The 17,476-nt window shown below is 40.0% G+C and overlaps 1 protein-coding gene across 1 annotated transcript in view; it reads right to left on the reverse strand.

Annotated features, from left to right (window-relative positions):
• EXOC4 (exocyst complex component 4) overlaps positions 1-17,476 on the reverse strand; it is a 400,122-nt gene that overhangs the window by 189,334 nt on the left and 193,312 nt on the right. The window contains exon 10 of the mRNA XM_010710270.3: positions 15,078-15,174. Within this exon, the coding sequence (XP_010708572.1) occupies positions 15,078-15,174 (97 nt within the window). The remainder of the gene's footprint in view (positions 1-15,077; positions 15,175-17,476) is intronic.

Below are 17,476 nucleotides of genomic sequence, written 5' to 3' on the forward strand. Positions count from 1 at the left end.
TTTTGGAAGCAGAAAAGCGTCACTGTTGTCACATCATTAATTTCTCCTTTTTTTTTCTGTCAACATCTGTTAAATTAGAGGAACAATTACTAAATGACATAGGCTAGGGGAAACATTGGGTCTTGATTTTAGAGGGTTTGTAATATGAATCCCATCATGAAAACACACAAGGAACCACACACCTCCCTGCGGAAAAAATGATGCTCATTTTGTGTCGATTGAAATCTCTTAATAAAAGGTCTAGGCTAAAATATATATACGTGTGGCATTTTAATTCATTTTCCATGTGCTGCTTTGTTACACAAATAAACACACAAACAAATGTGAATAGGTGTGGAGCTTAACCAACTAGATAGGGACGCTTCTTTCTTATGGTATGGTTTGTGGTACTGAGGATGAATGTGAAAAGGTGACAGTTCACCAGTGTTAATTCTTCATTCTTACAAATCGGCAGCATTGCCATGAATTATAATTAATTTCTGCAGTGGTAATGGGACCGTAATGTGTGGTTTCATCAAAATTCAACTTGGCTGATTAAATATCTTCAGGAATTTGGGTGTTTTACATCAGAGATACAGCAGTAGGTAAAGGTCATTGGGAGCCACACTACTGTTCATTAGGCTCTAGACCTTTTCTGTCCCTACTCCTCCTTTCTAAGCACAGCACTGAACCAACAGTGCATACAAATGTGGTAGTTCAATCTCCCACATTGTTTTTTCGTTTTTTCTTTTTTGCATCTGTTGACTCATTTGCGCATATACACGAAGTGCAAACTGAAACCTCTGCCTTTTTAAAAGCTTTACACCATCTACCATTTAGCACAATCATTTCTCCTGCAGAATTTGGGCCAGCCCTACCAACAGAGTTTTTCTCTCCTGACTGGTACTATAGCAAAGGCAAAATGAGCAGTAATCCCTTTGGGTTTAAACACAAAGAGGCTTCCTGGATAATGCTTTATGCACAACACACAATACTTTCCAGACTGGGTGTGTGTGCAGAGAGCTCTGAAATAGTTTTTTTTTCATTTATCAGCCCTCGAGGCACGTTGCTACTTCTGCCAACCTTTTGGGAAGGTTTAAGGGCACTGGAAGAATATATGAAATAAAAAAACAACAACTATGCAACCATCATTTTGTTTACCTAACTGACTTCATTGACATTTAAAAATGATATTGTACTCGCAATAACCACTGCCTTCAATCCAAAGAACTTAGCTACATTACTTCAAAGATCATGTTTTCAACATTATAAAGCACTTGATGGTAGGTAATTACAATGCATTATCACAATAACTCAAATACTGCATATACTACATTACAAATGACAACCAGCAATTAATTCCATTATTGTCTTTCATCAAACTAACCAGAGAAAAACACTTAACTATTGGCCTGGGCGTACCTAAAACTGGTAATAAGCACCCACTCTGCTTATAGTAACAATAGTTCTCCGTCCTTGACAACTCCTATTTATTTTTTTTTATCTGGAAGAGATGCCAAACTCTTTCTTCAAGGGGTTCTGGGGGATGCACATGACTGATCTCCCATCATACAAGGGAAAATGTGCACTTCACACATGTGAAGAGCCATTCAGCAGCACCCATGCTCAGTTCTGGGGAAGCAACAGAGGGGACACTGGGGAAAAGAACCTCTGAGTGGAGGGTGGTGAATTGTTTTATCAGTGGATTAGATAGGCAACAATTTTGGCGTCTCTTATACAGAAGAAAGATGGACCCTTATGAACGGGCAGCAAAAAATACTCCTAGCTACTCAAAGAGTCATAAACAACTGGGAAGAATTCTGTCTGCGGCAGAGGTAGAACAGTAATTCAGGAAACAAGCAAAGGAGAGGGAGAGAAACACCGACGTTAACAAAATACAGCAACTAGCAATCTAGAAACTCCTTGCAATTAATTAACTTTTATTACTTTTTGAACAACAGTTTGCTTTCAGTTCGGGTTACTGATTTACCCAGTCTGACTTTCTGAGTAAACTGCATAGCCTGTTTTCACTACTGTCATCTGTGTGACCAAGAGGGATGATGGTCACAGTGAGGAATGACTTGCAGTGATAAACTGCACAGCCCTGTAAAACAAAATGAAGAATGGCTCCAGCCTGAAGACTTGTCTGCACCTTTTGTGAAGATGAAGGAAAAGAAACAGATTTTACTTCTCTCCTGTAGTACTATAATATTTCAGACCAACTTTCCTACTGCAGTTTTGAGTTTCAGCACTGTTATCTATGCACTGCCTGGCCATCAATCATACCATGACTGTCCATTGCAGTCATCTTCATCACAATGCAGCAGAATGGTGACTTTTCCCCCCTCTCGAGAGTCCTAGAGATCTATTAGAAAAGAAGCAAATGAGACATTTCCCCATCCTTCTTCCTTCTTGTTGTATTTAGTCTTATTTTTGTAAAGTCTTAATCTTTCCTTTATACTTGGAAGAATTATGCTGATGTAACATCTCATGTCCATGGAACTAGATACCTGTCTCAACTTGGATATCCCAAAACCAAGTAACATTTTCTGAGGAATCTGGTCCTATTCAGCAGTGTTATTTGACCTGATGGAGGGTAAACATTGCAACTTTGCAAACAGTCACTTTCTCACTGCAGAGAAAATGGATTTACTGAAAAAAGTCACTAAAAACGATCAAAGCTACAAGGATCCTCAGCCAGTGTCCAATCATCATTACATTTTACAGAGTACACAGCACTGCTAGCACGTGCCTTCTCCAGAGTCTCTTTCTCCTAGGATGAATCAGCCAGGGCTGCTAAAAGAAATCCAAAGAACAGCTTTTCTGTTCAGTGGACACTCACTGAGGACATCAATCCTTCATATCACTATTCCATTAGTTCTAATTATTATTATAGAGACTGGTTCTTCAGTCACAATGAAGACTCAGAAAGAGTTGGCTTTAGTTTCCATTATTTTGTAACATTTGTTTTAGCATTCACACAGCAAAAAAAAGCAAAACCAGAAACCCAAGAACTTGATGGAAACAAACGGAATGAAGGTGATAACCTTGAACAGTCCTATTGGGCTCACAAAAGTTCCAAGTTGCTGATAACTTCAGCATCATCTGAATGTAAAAGTTCTTTTCAAAAATACAATTCATGGTCACATCTCACTGTCTGGATGTTCTCTAGAAACATAACTACTGCCTTGTTCCATATACTCAAATAAACATCTGTAACAGCCAGACAAGCTGTGACTCATTGAAGTCTACCTCCATAGGAACTCAGCTCCACACACTTCTATATTGGTGCCTGTCCATGATTGCAGAATCACCGGCCTCAATATCCCACAAAACCAGCACAGAGCACCACAGTTAGTTGTCTGATAGGGCTATTCATATACAGATGACAAAGTACTCAATGGACAGACGGAATAAACACTGTGTTCAATTCGCTGATGAGAAAGCAGAGGCAGAAGTAATTAAGCAGTGTCAATCCATGGTATGAGAGCAATTGCATTTGACTCTGCTGTTTTAATTATCTGTAGAGAATGCAGCACAGCCAAAGACAAGTCTGAACAAGGAAAATGTGGATAGGGTTACAGTGATGAGGAGAAAACAGCTCAAAGCTGGCACGGGGCATTCATACAACATTGTGCCAGATGTGGTTCTCAAGTGGAAAAGCTGAGTAGATCACCCACATACGATCTGAGTGGGATCTGCCCAGAGAGGTGGTGGATGCTCCATTCCTGGAGGCACTCAAGGTCAGGCTGGATGGGGCTCTGAGCACCTGATGGAGCTGTAGGTGTCCCTGTTCAGTGGGAGTTGGACCAGATGACCTTTAAAAGTCATTTCCAACTCAACCATTTCTATGACTCTGATTCTATAAACTGCCTGCACAGCCTTCTGCTCCAGGAGGAATCCACCAGACAAACGGAGCTGTCACAAAACTGCTGCACCCTCCAGAGCAAAATCCATTTGTAAAAATGTAACCTGGAGAGACAAAGCTGGAACAAAACGGAATGTCTGGACCTTGATTAATAACAGTGGGGATTTATGACTTTCGGTTACGTTCCACCTACTCCAAACCTGCACAGAATTTATGACTGTTTAACTCACTGCTTCAACCACAATGGTTTCACTCCTGGCCGTCACACAGCCAGAATTTCCATGCAATACACTTCATGCTGAGGTGTTAATGAACTGATGTCTATGAAGAACTTGGAAGTTATCAGATGAAAGGAGCTACAGAAGTGCTTCATAGTGGTGTTACACAGTGTGCAATTACTGGTAATCTAGACGGAATTCAAGATGCCTCAAACTCAAAATAACCAAAATAAATTTGCAATTTTTTTTTTCATGACTATTCTGCAGATTGATAAAAACTAGCAGAAGTTTAGATGTAATTCCAGAAGAATATTCCACTAAAAAAGTGATTCTGTGTATGACTCAGTGTCTGAAAAACATGCTCTCCAATGGGCTGACTCCCCTGCAAGGCAATGACTTTCCTTCTGTTGCCCCAGGGCACATGGCACATAGTCATAAAACAGAAGAAAATAAAACACTCTGAAAAACTTATTTAAATATCTTTGGAGATGTTTGAAATTCAACTCTGTGCTCTACATAACTGCTGTACTTTCTCCAAAGTTTACAATTTTATATTTTACAGGAGAATGCCAGTTCACTATCAAAGTTTTTTCCCATATACGTAAAATAAATTCAAATAAATTTAAAAACCTTTCCCTTCAGCTGTGTGTTCTTCTAAGTGCTCACTAGGGGAAATGGAGCCCCAAAAGCTCTGTTATCCTGGTTTCTATATCTTTGCTACTACAACCACGTACAAAATGCAGTAATCACTATTTCAGTTTTCATCACAAAATGGTTCTACTCTATTTCAATAAAGAAAATTCATCAAGATTTATGAACATAAACACATGAACTCAACTAAATTTCTCAGGATCACAATATCATAACTCAGATCTAAACCACAGTAGGCTTCCATCCTTGGATTCCTTCTATGACACCCAGGGAAAGCCCACACTAATGTCTTATCTGAACAACTCCCGTCAGTAGATTGCAAACATAGAATTTGTCAAGTTTCTTTTTTTACTCTTAAGAAACAGAAGGATTAGTTCCTATTTTTGCCAGCTATGCCACATTTTTGTGTTGTCTTGCAGGCTTTTTTTTCCAGAGTAATACATAGTCCATTTGAAATGAAAACCACAGCAAGTGTCAGCTCCTGCCAAAGTTCATTCCTCAGCACCAGGGGAGCTGCCAGAAAAGCCCTTCCTCCTGCATGGAGGACCCTCTCCTCGGGCTTGAAGAGTTTCATAGGTGCTCAAATTCAATAAATGGACCCAAAGTTCCCTTCCAACTTTGCTTTTCTGACCAGCAGGTTTTTAAGAACAGCAATGCTCATGCTTCTGCTTGGGGAGAAGGGAAGAAAAGGAAAATAAACAGAATAAAAACGTTAACTTCAGTACAGGTAAAATCCATTTCAATTGTATTTAACCTCTCATTTCACAGATGTAACACCTACAAACTTCTGCAGAACACTGCATATAACAGTTCAACATGTAAGCAGTCATAAAAATAAAAATACAATTCTAGGTCCATGCTTCTATGCTGCTAGCTCCTTCCCTTCACTCTCAGCTGCAACCTGAAAAGATGACCTTCTGGTAACAAAGAAAGGTTACTCCTCATCTCTAATCAAATTCTTGCACCTGTCCTGCTAACAAGGTGCCATTGGGTGATTATAATTTACAGCCAGCATGAACTCACACAAGATTCAAGTTTCTCTTGAAAGTTAGCAAGCGTTTTACATGTCTCACCTTGCAGGTCCCCACTACAATGATCTGCACCAATTCATTTATCTGCCTGGGTGAAGCACCAGCAGCACATCAGTCAGCCACAGCTGGTACGTTTGTGTTGGAGAAGAGTGGATTAATGGGAAAGAAAAAAAGAAGAAAAAAAGAAGAAAAAAAAAAGAAGAAAAAAAAGAAAAAAAGGAAAAAAAAGAAAAAAAAGGAAAAAAAAGAAAAAAAAAAGAACTTTTTTCCCTAGATGCTAGCTAAGAGACAAAACTGTACATGGAAAGAGAACTTTAAAAAGCCAAAGAATTTCAGGTATATTAGGTTCTTTCAAGGAAAAATACACTTGTATTTTGTACACTCTGTAAGGAAAAATAAACTGGAAAGTGTTTAATAGGGTTGTCTTTCAAAGGTCTTGGCTGACAAGCAAGGAATGTTCTGATGCAGAATTACCTGGTCTAGTGATGTGTTGTGAGAAACATAGCAGGAATCCCTGGACTACTTAGCAGGTCTGGCATTGGCCATGAACACTAAATGCCTTTTCACATATCTATCTCTTCCTTTATAGAAATGCTCCAAGAAATTGCCAGCAAGAAGACCAAACCTGGGAAGAGCTTCTGGTGGTGGGCTGACCATGGCTGACTTCGCTCAGACCACTTCCACCTACTGCAGTGTGGGTTCCTCCATGGGCTGCATCTATGCCAACACTGTCCTCCATGAGCAGCAGGGGGACAGCCTCCTTCACCACGGGCTTAGCTGTGCCTCAAAGTGGGGCCATTTTGGAGTTGTTTGGGAAAGGATTTGTCTGTCATGGGGCAGCCCTGGCCTCTCCTCACAGAGCCCACCTCTGCAGCCTCCCTACAGCCAACTCACATCATCATAACTTCTATCATCTACAAAAAATCATCATGCTCATAGAAGTGATTTCATGTTTCCAGCAGGTGCTCGGAAGAAGCTGAGTTTGTAACTCTGAATATGGGATTTTTAACATCAGCTGTTAGCAAGGACTCAAAAGGAAAGTTATGAATTGTATTAATGGGAGCTAGAAAAAAGTTGGGAGTTTCAGCATCACATCTAAGAACAACTTATGGAAAGAGCAAAAACAGAAGCCAAACACTATCAGCTCTGGCCTATGTATTCACTTTGGGAATTTCGGACACTAGAACTAAATAATGATAATAAAACCCATCAGCAGAGAGAAATTGTTATATGGTACTTAGCAATAACGTAAATCAACTGCAGATGATTCACAGCTATGATTCACCTGAACAATGCATTGGAAAGTTTTAGCTAACACCAAAGAAAGCTGTCGATACTAGAGAGTTTATGGAGATTAATTAATTCTAATTAAATTATTTAGCAGAATCAGTACGAATTGGATTGTCTGGTTTATACATCCACATTTTTATAATTATTGACCTCACAATTAGTGGCAAAACAGTAGTTAAAGTAACATTATGTTCATAGGTCCATACATAAGACATGCTGGTTTTGCCCACCTTCCACTTTTGTGTTACACTAGAATAAGCTTGAAAAGTCCAAAATATTCCTTTTCCAGTCCAACATCAACTCGGAGAAAGCCCCATAATTATTCTTAATATAGTATGAAATCAGCATTTTTTTGCTAAATTTTTAACCGATATCCACCAGCCACACTCCTAATCTCTTTGGGAGTGAACCAGAGGAGCAGATCTCATAAGGCTTGCTGGTGTACCTCAAGACTGGCTGTCAAGGCATGACTCAGGTCTTGTCAAGTCTTATTTAAAAGGAATAAGTAAGTCATTGAAAATTCCTATGACTAAATCTCTGCTTACACTGCAGTGAAATAATAAGTGTTCAGCAATACAGGGAACTTTAATCATACTGCATGAAAACGAGCTAAGAGCTAGAACTAAACCTAAACAGTGCTTATAGTAGGAAATGAGCCAAAAAAACTTTGTTGGCTTGATGAACATACTGTTAGCAGTAATTATTTACCACAGAAATGAATGAACGCTGCTCTCAGCTATTCAGTGCAAGTTCTTGCAAATGTCAAATTCCTACGCTGCTTCAGGTTATATTTCAGCTGACAGAAAGGAGGAGCTGCAGAGATGTGAAATTTCTGACAGGCTGTTGATTTCCTGTATGGATGAAGCATGTTTGAAAACTCAAAACTTGACTGATCTGCTGAAGCACATTCTCTGACAGACAATATAAAATCAATGCATCACATATTAAGAGGTTGGGGTTTTTTTTGGCATGTAAGAGTTTTTGTTTGCGTGGGAGGTGGGGGGAGATTGCTTTATTTTCTGTCATCGAAAATGAACAGCCTTTACCTTAAGGTTTTTATAAACTGTCATCTTTAATCAGACACACACAGTAGGACTGTCAGTTCTCATAAGGCATTGGGGAAAGGAAAAAAAAAGGCACAAAATGTGAAGCTGTTCCCCATCCTCTTCCTGTGCACGCACCCTGTTTTTGAGATGGCCTCAGTCAGAACGAAACCTTTTCTTAGCAGTGTCACAACAACAAGCTTTGCTGAAATGTGTCTATAATTCAGTGATGCAGACTTTATGAGAGCTTGTCAAAGGGAAAAGAGTTAGGATTCGCCTGCAAAAAACGTTCATTCTTGCTGTTGACAGATATAAAGTACTAAATGTCAACAGCAAGGGACTTGTCAACTAAATGTCTGCTAAACACTCATTAAACCAGGGGAAGAGAAAGCTGCAGTAGGGGGGTGTCGAATTGCTCCCTTAAGATTTTCTTGCTTGCAATTGAGGTCAATTGAAGTAAACAGAGAATGTATGGGAAGTTGCATCAAGCACCTGCCACACTCAAGGATGAGCATTAATGACACCAAAACAAAGATGGGAATGTTAAGCAGCATGGCTACTATGGGTACCATAATCATAGAATCATGGAATCATAGAATTGCTCAGGCTGGAAAAGACCTTCAAGATCATAGAGTCATAGGATGGCCTGGGTTGAAAAGGACACAATGCTCATCTAGTTCCAACCCCCCTGCTGTGTGCAGGGTCACCAACCACCAGACCAGGCTGCCCAGAGCCACATCCAGCCTGGCCTTGAATGCCTCCAGCGATCCAGGGGCATCCACAACCTCCTTGGGCAACCTGTTCCAGTGTGTCACCACCCTCTGGGTGAAAAACTTCCTCCTAATATCTAACCTAAACCTCCCCTGTCTCAGTTTAAAACCATTCCCCCTTGTCCTATCACTATCCACACTCGTAAACAGCCGTTCCCCCTCCTGTTTATGTGCTCCTTTCAAGTACTGGAAGGCCACAATGAGGTCTCCCCAGAGCCTTCTCTTCTCCAAGCTAAACAAGCCCAGTTCCCTCAACCTTTCTTCACAGGAGAGGTGCTCCAGCCCTCTGACCATCTTAGCAGCCCTCCCCTGGACCCTTTCTAAGATCATCAAGCCCAACCAGAATGAGAAGCAGCAGTTGAGATCTACTGATCTGAATCCCATTTGCATTATTGCATGGCAGAACACTGTCTCCCTGACTCAGCAGGAGGACCTGCCTCTCTTGCAGAAGCAAGATTCAGATGAGGTGTGTGATATCTTCCCCTCTCTTTGAAGGTAAGGGTTATATTTGACTCTAAGACTTAAGAAAAATTGTATTCATGACATCTGGACAGTTTCATTTTGAAGAGTTCACTGGCACTAAAAGTTTGCGAATAATGTGTACGTAACCGATTTACATCTGATTGTCCCTTCTCTGAGCATTATTCATTTGGAAATACAGACTTTAATCAGTCAGCATTCCAAATTTCATCTTCTAGCTTGAGTCACTATTGATTTCTCGAAAATTGAGTACTCTGGTTTGATTTCAAAGCACTAAAAACATCAGCTCTCATTATTTACCATTATCTGCACCCTAAGATTATTTTCCACCTACTTCAATAACAATATATTACTCTTAGGCTGATAAAATGCCACGCATTTTTCTTACCAATCCTGGTGCTATTTAACATACTCCCAACATACTTCAAGCAAGGAATGAGCTAATCCAATTCACGCATTCCTTCTGCTTACAAAAGAACACATTCTGCACAGTATCAGACATTAATTTTATAGTACACCACTAGGAGGTATTACAGCAGATTTTAAAAGCACGAGTTGTTTGTTACTGTAGCTATAAAAATGTGACAGTAATAAAAGGGATTATCAATGACATACCTATGCTCTTAATTATCAGCACAGATTCATTTCAATTAGAGGTATGCAGATATGAACACTGCTCAACCACAACAGCATCTGATGTTCACAAAGACCAAAGGATTCAGATGCCCCATAGGAACTGATGGTGACTTTGCCACCCACTCCCAACATTGTGAAAACAGAGAACTGACATTCTAAATGTGGCACCTTCGATTTTGACATATCCTAAATTAAACAGTAGCTTGACACAATTATTTCTGAAGTATGGAAAGCTACAACATCACTGCTAACACACATGTAGCTGGGTGTATGTATATATTCTATACACTGAGCACCTCTCTCCCAAGGACAGGTTATCAGTGGAGTCTGAAATGTGACCTTCCACGTTATCAAGCAGATTGCCACCAGTTGGCGAGGAGCACACTGGTATCAACAAGCAGCGAAAGAAAATTACTCTTCTCCACTGCTACTCCCTGCAGCATTCATTTTACTTATTAAAAGAGCAATCACTCTCTTTTCACCGTTACCACAAATGAAAGAAAAAAAAAACAAAACTCATCCTAATATGCTACCACTTGAAAAGCCACTGCTTTAAATAATGGGGAAATTAAAACAAGGAAATCTATGCAATTGTAAGACTGAACTGTCTGCCTGTATACTGTTCTATTTCCCCTACCTCTGAGCAGTCCAAACCACCAGGAACTAACAAACCCTGCACCGCCTCGGTGCGTCCACACACCTCAGCATTAAGCATCTCAAACAGCACCAGCAGGAGTCCAGTTGACTGTTCTCCTCTTTTCTTCTTTTTCTTTTGTTTTGGTTTGCAAATAAATCAACATTTTATTTCTTGCTTTCTTATTGTCCAGGCTTGGAAACCAAAGGCAGTGATCAGAGCACTGCTGCCACAGTGCAGTTGTTTCCACTTGGTAAAGAATGCAGTGCTGCACTGCTCGGTTCAGCCCTTCCAGAGCACTTCTTCACAAGGATATAGTTTTGCTCAGAAGTGATTGCTTCTTCCGAATCAGTGAACACTGAGCTTTCTCTGCTGTCCTACAATCATTTTAATTGCTGCTTGATCTTAATGAAGTGTGGCTGGTATTAATAAACGGATCCCCTCGCGGCTTTAATACCCAACATCCAAACAATGTTCAACTGCATGAGCACCAGCAGTGCTTTCATGATTCAAAACACCATCATGTCCTCCATCTCCAGCCCCTCCCCCTTAAGCCTCAAGACTGCAGACATCTGTTCTTCAATTGTCTGGTAATAAACATACTCTATAAAGCATATGTAAAATGATTATTACCCTGAAGAGCCAAGTGCCTTTCAAATGCCAGCTGAAACAAATAAACAACGGGAAAAAAGCCCTCCACCAGACAAATGTTACAACAGACATCGCTCAGGCTGTTCCATATTCCACAACGTAAGGGCTTCAGCATTGGTCCCACGTGCATCCATCCTCCAACAGGAGACATTCATCCACACACCAATAACGCCAACGCTGCCACGATCCAAGCAGATGCTGGTTAGCAATGAAGGATGAAAAAAGCAACTGGACTTACTGGGTAACTTTTATACTTTGACACCTCCCGCAACATGTAATTAAGGAAAATCAGATGTGCTCTTCTCTTCAATTTATAAACGCAATTAGTTTTCATATGTAGTTGGTAAAATCTATTCCCAGGAATCATCCGTGCTAGAATACCCACTTGTCTTGCAAAAACTTGCTATTCATCTATTATGTGTGTGGTGGTGTCATTAAATCCTGGTAATTAATCTGGGGCTTAGTGAGCCTCAATTGTCCTAGTGGAAATAAGGGACACGCATCCCAACCTGCGTGACAACTCATTTCCCAATGCTGGCTCACTGCTCTAACTGGATTCGGGGAAAGGCAGACTTTGAAACCCACTGGTGTGTATTTGCCCTTCAACTCTCCGTGGCTGTAAGAGTTTCTCTGAAAGAAGTTTTGTTATTGGAGACATGGGGGCAATGTACAGCCCTTGGAGTGCCTGCTGACTCCTGCATTCTTCTGAAAGGTCTGAAGCCAAGCTCAGTTTCATCTTGCAAACAAAAAAGGATCAAAAAAAGGCTATTATAATCAAAAAAACTTAACTCCGCGACTGTGCAACTCTGATGCAATAGAAAATGACACTTTTCATATTAGTTGTGCAAAAACGATGAATTCAAATGGATGAATATGAATGCTTTGGTTACAACTCTCCATCCAAACTTACGTCACTGTGCAGAATTATGCTGCCCAGAGTCCCATCCAACCTGGCCTTGAGCACCTTCAGGGCTGGATGAGGCATCCACAACCTCTCTGGGCAGCCTGTTCCAGCACCTCACCACTCTCATAGTAAAGAACTTCCCCTTGACATCCGACCTAAATCTTTCTTCCTCCAACTTAAAAGTTCCCCCTAATCCTTCTATCATTCTACCATTCCAAAGAGTTGGTTCCCTTTAGGTACTGGAAAGCTGCAATGAAATCACCCCATAGCCTTCTCTTCTCCAGGCTGAACAAGCCCAGTTCCCTCAGCCTGTCTTCATAGGGGAGGGTCTCCAGGCCATTTTAGTGGCCCTCCTCTGGATCCTTTCCAACACTAGAAGCCACTGAGTTCCTAACAAATCAGCTAGGCTGTACGGTGTTAAAACTCCTCTGCCAACACACTTATGTGAACTTGACAGAAATAAGAAAAAAGACTTTGAAATAAAATATTGGTCTTTCTGAATTCAAAACAGATTTGTTTCATGCCTCTGGCACTGATGGAAGCTGATTGAGACAAGCCATAAGAAGACTTGAAAACAAATGGAAAATAAAACAAGTGAAAACTTCACACCTCTGCAGCAATTACCTCCTGGAGACCTTGACACTTAACATGATAACATCGAGAAAAGGGTGACAAAGATCTAACCAACAAGCAATGGATAGAAATAATTGCACATATCAATATTTTTGCAAATCCATCCATACTCAGCATTTTCAAGTGACAAGCAGCACCTTACAGACAATTTTAACAGGAAGCAATGAGTAAGCCAGTTTGCTGGTAGGATAGTCACTGCTTCGACTCCCGTCAGAATCACAAAATCAAAGAATGGCCTGGGTTGAAAAGGACCTTAAAGATCATCCAGTTTCAATCCCTTTGCCACAGGCAGAGTCACCAACCATTAGACTAGGCTGCCCAAAGCCACATTCAGCCTGGTCTTCAATACCTTCAGAACGAGGTATCCACAATCTCTCTGGGCAAGAAAGGAAGAGAATTCCACGAAGGGAGTTATGAAAGAAAGAAATCTACTGCGATGCTCATCCCAAATACACTGCCAAAGTTGAAGATCACAAGTTAAAACTAAGACTGCAAGGACGCCTGAAAAATATTTATTCTGTTGATGATTAAGGCAAGCAAAATCACATTTGTAAAGTTTCTACATTGTTGACCTGCACCCAAACTCATCCCATTCAACAGTGAGAAAAAGGTTAGCTGGGTCACGGAGCATTATCTTTCACTTCATTCAGTTGTTGATGCTCCACTCAGGAAGTTAAGATGTTGCAGATGGTTGGTGAAAAAAAAATAAATATATTGCAGGCAGATAACTTAATGTTGATGTAATTATTTTTTATGAAGCACATTAATTCTACGGCATGTCTTGCAAGCTGGTATTGAAGGTGAAGTGTTTGTGAGAAGTGTTTTTTAAAGCACTCGTGTTTGACTTGTATGGCAAAAAAACCCAAACCAAAACAGAAACGAAGCAGGGAGGAAAATGGAAAGAAAGTATTTAACCATTTTCTAAATCAATGTGGAACAACTCATCAATAAAAAGAAGAGCATTCCCATCTCACTCTGTGCTTGAAAGAAGATTGCAAATTTGTTAGAAATGAAGAGACTGAAGTCTGTGTCCTAGAGGCTGTCTTTAATAGCTCACTGCATCAACCACTCCTCCTTTTCTCACAACAAAATAGCTGAAAAATAAACATTATGTTCTAGTAAAGTAATTTTTAGCACGTTTCCTTTTAAAAGAGATTGGTGTTGATATAAAACGTGCTTATGAAATTATCATTATAGGCATCTTGCAATAAATAGAGAGCACACTGATTTCTTTTTGTAAAGGAAAGATCTGAAAGCCAACAAATTGTAGTATGTCCTCAAAACTGGTGCTATTCTAAAGATTATTCCAATATCTGATGTCATGACATCAGAAATATGCATTTGAAGGGATTAATGCACTTTCCCTCCACATTTTTAAGTCCAAGGAAGTCACAACTGTTAAGTTCTCAGCTGCCAATATGACATTCAAGATACTCCTGCTCTCAGGACCAGATTCCACTTTTTTGTCTTTATAATTATTTCATTATTGCTTGGTTTTAGTGCTGAAGAATGCCCTGTTGCTTAAGTGAATCATGATAGTGAGTAATACAGACAGCAAAGGAGGGAAATGCATTCTGAAGGTGCAAGCAGTGAATAGGCAAGGATGCATGTGACATGCAAGGAACAAGCAGAGGTGGAAGACTGACATCAACTGAGAAAAATTTAATATTATTTAACTCTGGCAAAAGTAAGAAAATGTACTGTTAAATTGCAAAGTTGAAAAGAGCAAAATTAAAGCATCAGAAGTGAATGACTTGGTGAGAGGTGATTTATTACAGACTTGTTTGAAGTTCCAGCCATCCTTCATAAGCTCTGAACTTCTATGTTCCTAACAACTGGCACAGCTCTTTAGATCACACATTTAATTTTCAGTCCATAGAGCATACTTGTTTATCGAGGAACAAACTTACCTTGCAGTTCATAAAGTATCTTTCTGACTTTTTAAGCATAATAGCGAGCGATAAACAATTTGTGACAGGCTGAAACTAAACTCTTCCCAGCTTGGGTCAATAATAAATGACACTATTCAATGGAAAGGGATCACCTAGGCAAGCATTTCCACCTGAAGTGTTAGTTAATCTTGACAATGATGAAACAAGCATTGGCAAGACACCCAACTGGTGTTTACTTTTCACACGCGTGCACAAAAACTTCTCCACAAGCCACAAATACATACACATTGCTGGGGCGTGTTATCTCAGAAGTCACAACATGCCCATAAATAAAATGGGTTAATTCTACTTATCCTAATTATTTTCATAGCAGAACTATGTAGAAAGCTTCACTTACCTGAGGAGTGGGTGAAAGATGATGGTGATGTTTCTGGCTCCCGGTTTGCAGACAAACTTGGATCCTCCACCTTCGATTAAATTATCATCTGGTCCTCCTGGAAAACAATATAGAAGTTGTTCAACAGAATCTGAACATCCCTTGATTTTCAGATAGTAACTGATAATTAGAGATTTAGCTTTGTCTGTAAGTGTCATTACACTTAACACTAGTCTCAAGAGTCCATTTGGGGCTCTTGAGAGTCCATTTCCTACATTGGGTTGTTAATTTCCCAGCAGAAGTCTCCATTGCCCAAACAAAAGTTGCATACAAACAGGCTCTCAGCTTTGGGAAAAATAGATGTGTTGAGCTTGGTATGCTTTTGGGAAGTAAAATAAGCTCAGAGAGCAATTTATACACATTGAGCACAGACTGCGGGGTTTCAAGTGGCATGAAGCACCCATCTCCATGTCACTGCAGCTGAAGCAAAGCCACTTCCACCAGCAGCTCCTAACAGCGAGATACATTAAATCAGGATATTGAAATAGGAAAAAGGAGGAAGGCAAATACTTAGCCTACATCACCTAGAACTCTTGCATTTCCTGAGTGCAACAAAGACCACTCCTTCCAGAAGACCACATTTTGAAAGAATAGGGCAGATGCCTCTCACATTAGCATAAAAAAAAATTACCTGATTCTGAAATTAGCAGAAATTCACCATATAATGCCCCCACGCTTCGGTCAAACTCTCTTATCACAAAGCTCAGACAATCTTCTTGCCCGTATCATCTGACAAATAACCCTATCAACTCTGTTTTTGGACTTGGGCAAAGTCACTATCCCAAATGTCATTAAGCCATTTTTATGTTGCACGTGAACTCTCCTTTAATGATTGAATAATAATAAATACAGAACCTAATCACATTATTATGATAACTTTACAGGCAGGAAAATGACAAAGTACTTGAAATCATAACAACGCCAACAGATTATTGAATTTTTTGACCCTGACATCCTTCTGCAAAATAATAAGAAGAATGTCTTCAAATTGGAAAGTGTCAGAGGAGGAGGAACAAAACCAACTACTAAGAGCCTCCAATTCTCTTTTCAAAGAGAAGTTTATGTGCTTTAAGCCATTACCTGCAAACAATCTATAAAAAATAATACAAACAAAAAACAAACGACAACAACAAAAAAACCACCTTAATGAGCTGATTTAATTGGCTCTCCTGTTAGCAACTTCACAGCAATGCCCAAGGACTGAGCCAGTCAGTGACACCAATTCTTTCATACCCTAAAGCAGTCCCTCCAGGTCAAGACTGTTCTGTACAAGAACTCACAGTGCAGATGCAAACTCAAAGGTATTGTTTCTGTGCCCTGTGAGGGAGAAAATATTAAACTCCCTGTGGATTGGGCAAGGAAAACAGGAAACAAGACGAATCAACCGGCTGAGGTCAACAAGAGAAACAAAAGCAAAGCAAAGAATCTCCCTGTTCTTATTAATTACATGACCATGGGAAGTTTACCTATACAGACATCATCCGATGCATTTTGGATACTGTTCTATCTTGTTACAAGATCACTAATGTGTTTGGATTTGGGGGGTTGGTTATAGATGAATCATAGAATCATTAAGGCTGGAAAGATCAGTAAGATCATCCAGTCCAACCATCAACCCATCATCACCATGCACACTAAATCACATCCCTCAGTGCCACATCTGCCCTTTTCTTGAACACCTCCAGTGATGGTGACTCAACCAGTTCCCTGGGCAGCCTGCTCCAATACCTCACCACTCTTTCTGAGAAGATTTTTTTCCTAATATCCAACCTAAAACTCCCCGTACAAACACTGCAGCTAGGACATGGTGCCTCTTGATGCTCTCCACAATCGACATAAGGATTCATGAAATACAAAGGAACAGCAATCTATAAAACGTCACTGACTGCAATTAGAGAGAGCTCAAAAAAAAAAAAAAAGTTTAGGAACTCAACATTCGAAAAAGTTAGGCACAAGTTGTAGGAAAAGAAAATTACTCATTTCCCCTATTAATGTCAAACCCTGCGATACCAGGGGTGGGAAGGTCTGTGTCTAAGCTGACATATTGAGGAATTCATCCAAGCGTGAACTACTGAGGCAGGAAGCGAGAAATCCAGGCTCAAATTAAGGAAGGGGTGTTATTCTCGTTACACCAAGTCACCCTGTGCTAATCAATATTATTGACTGGGATGAACTCCATAGCAAGGAATAAAGCCATCTGTCTCATCTGTTTGGTTATGTAAGATTTGAAAAGAACAGTACACCAGCACTGACTGAAAAATTTGCTTTTTTACCTTCTCTGCTCTTAGCTTTCAATTAATAATAATGAATGTTCCATATGTAGGTGTATGCCACAAGGAAAAGAAATTCTGTTTGCAGTA

Source organism: Meleagris gallopavo, chromosome 1, assembly GCF_000146605.3.
Source record: "Meleagris gallopavo isolate NT-WF06-2002-E0010 breed Aviagen turkey brand Nicholas breeding stock chromosome 1, Turkey_5.1, whole genome shotgun sequence".
NCBI lineage: Eukaryota > Metazoa > Chordata > Aves > Galliformes > Phasianidae > Meleagris > Meleagris gallopavo.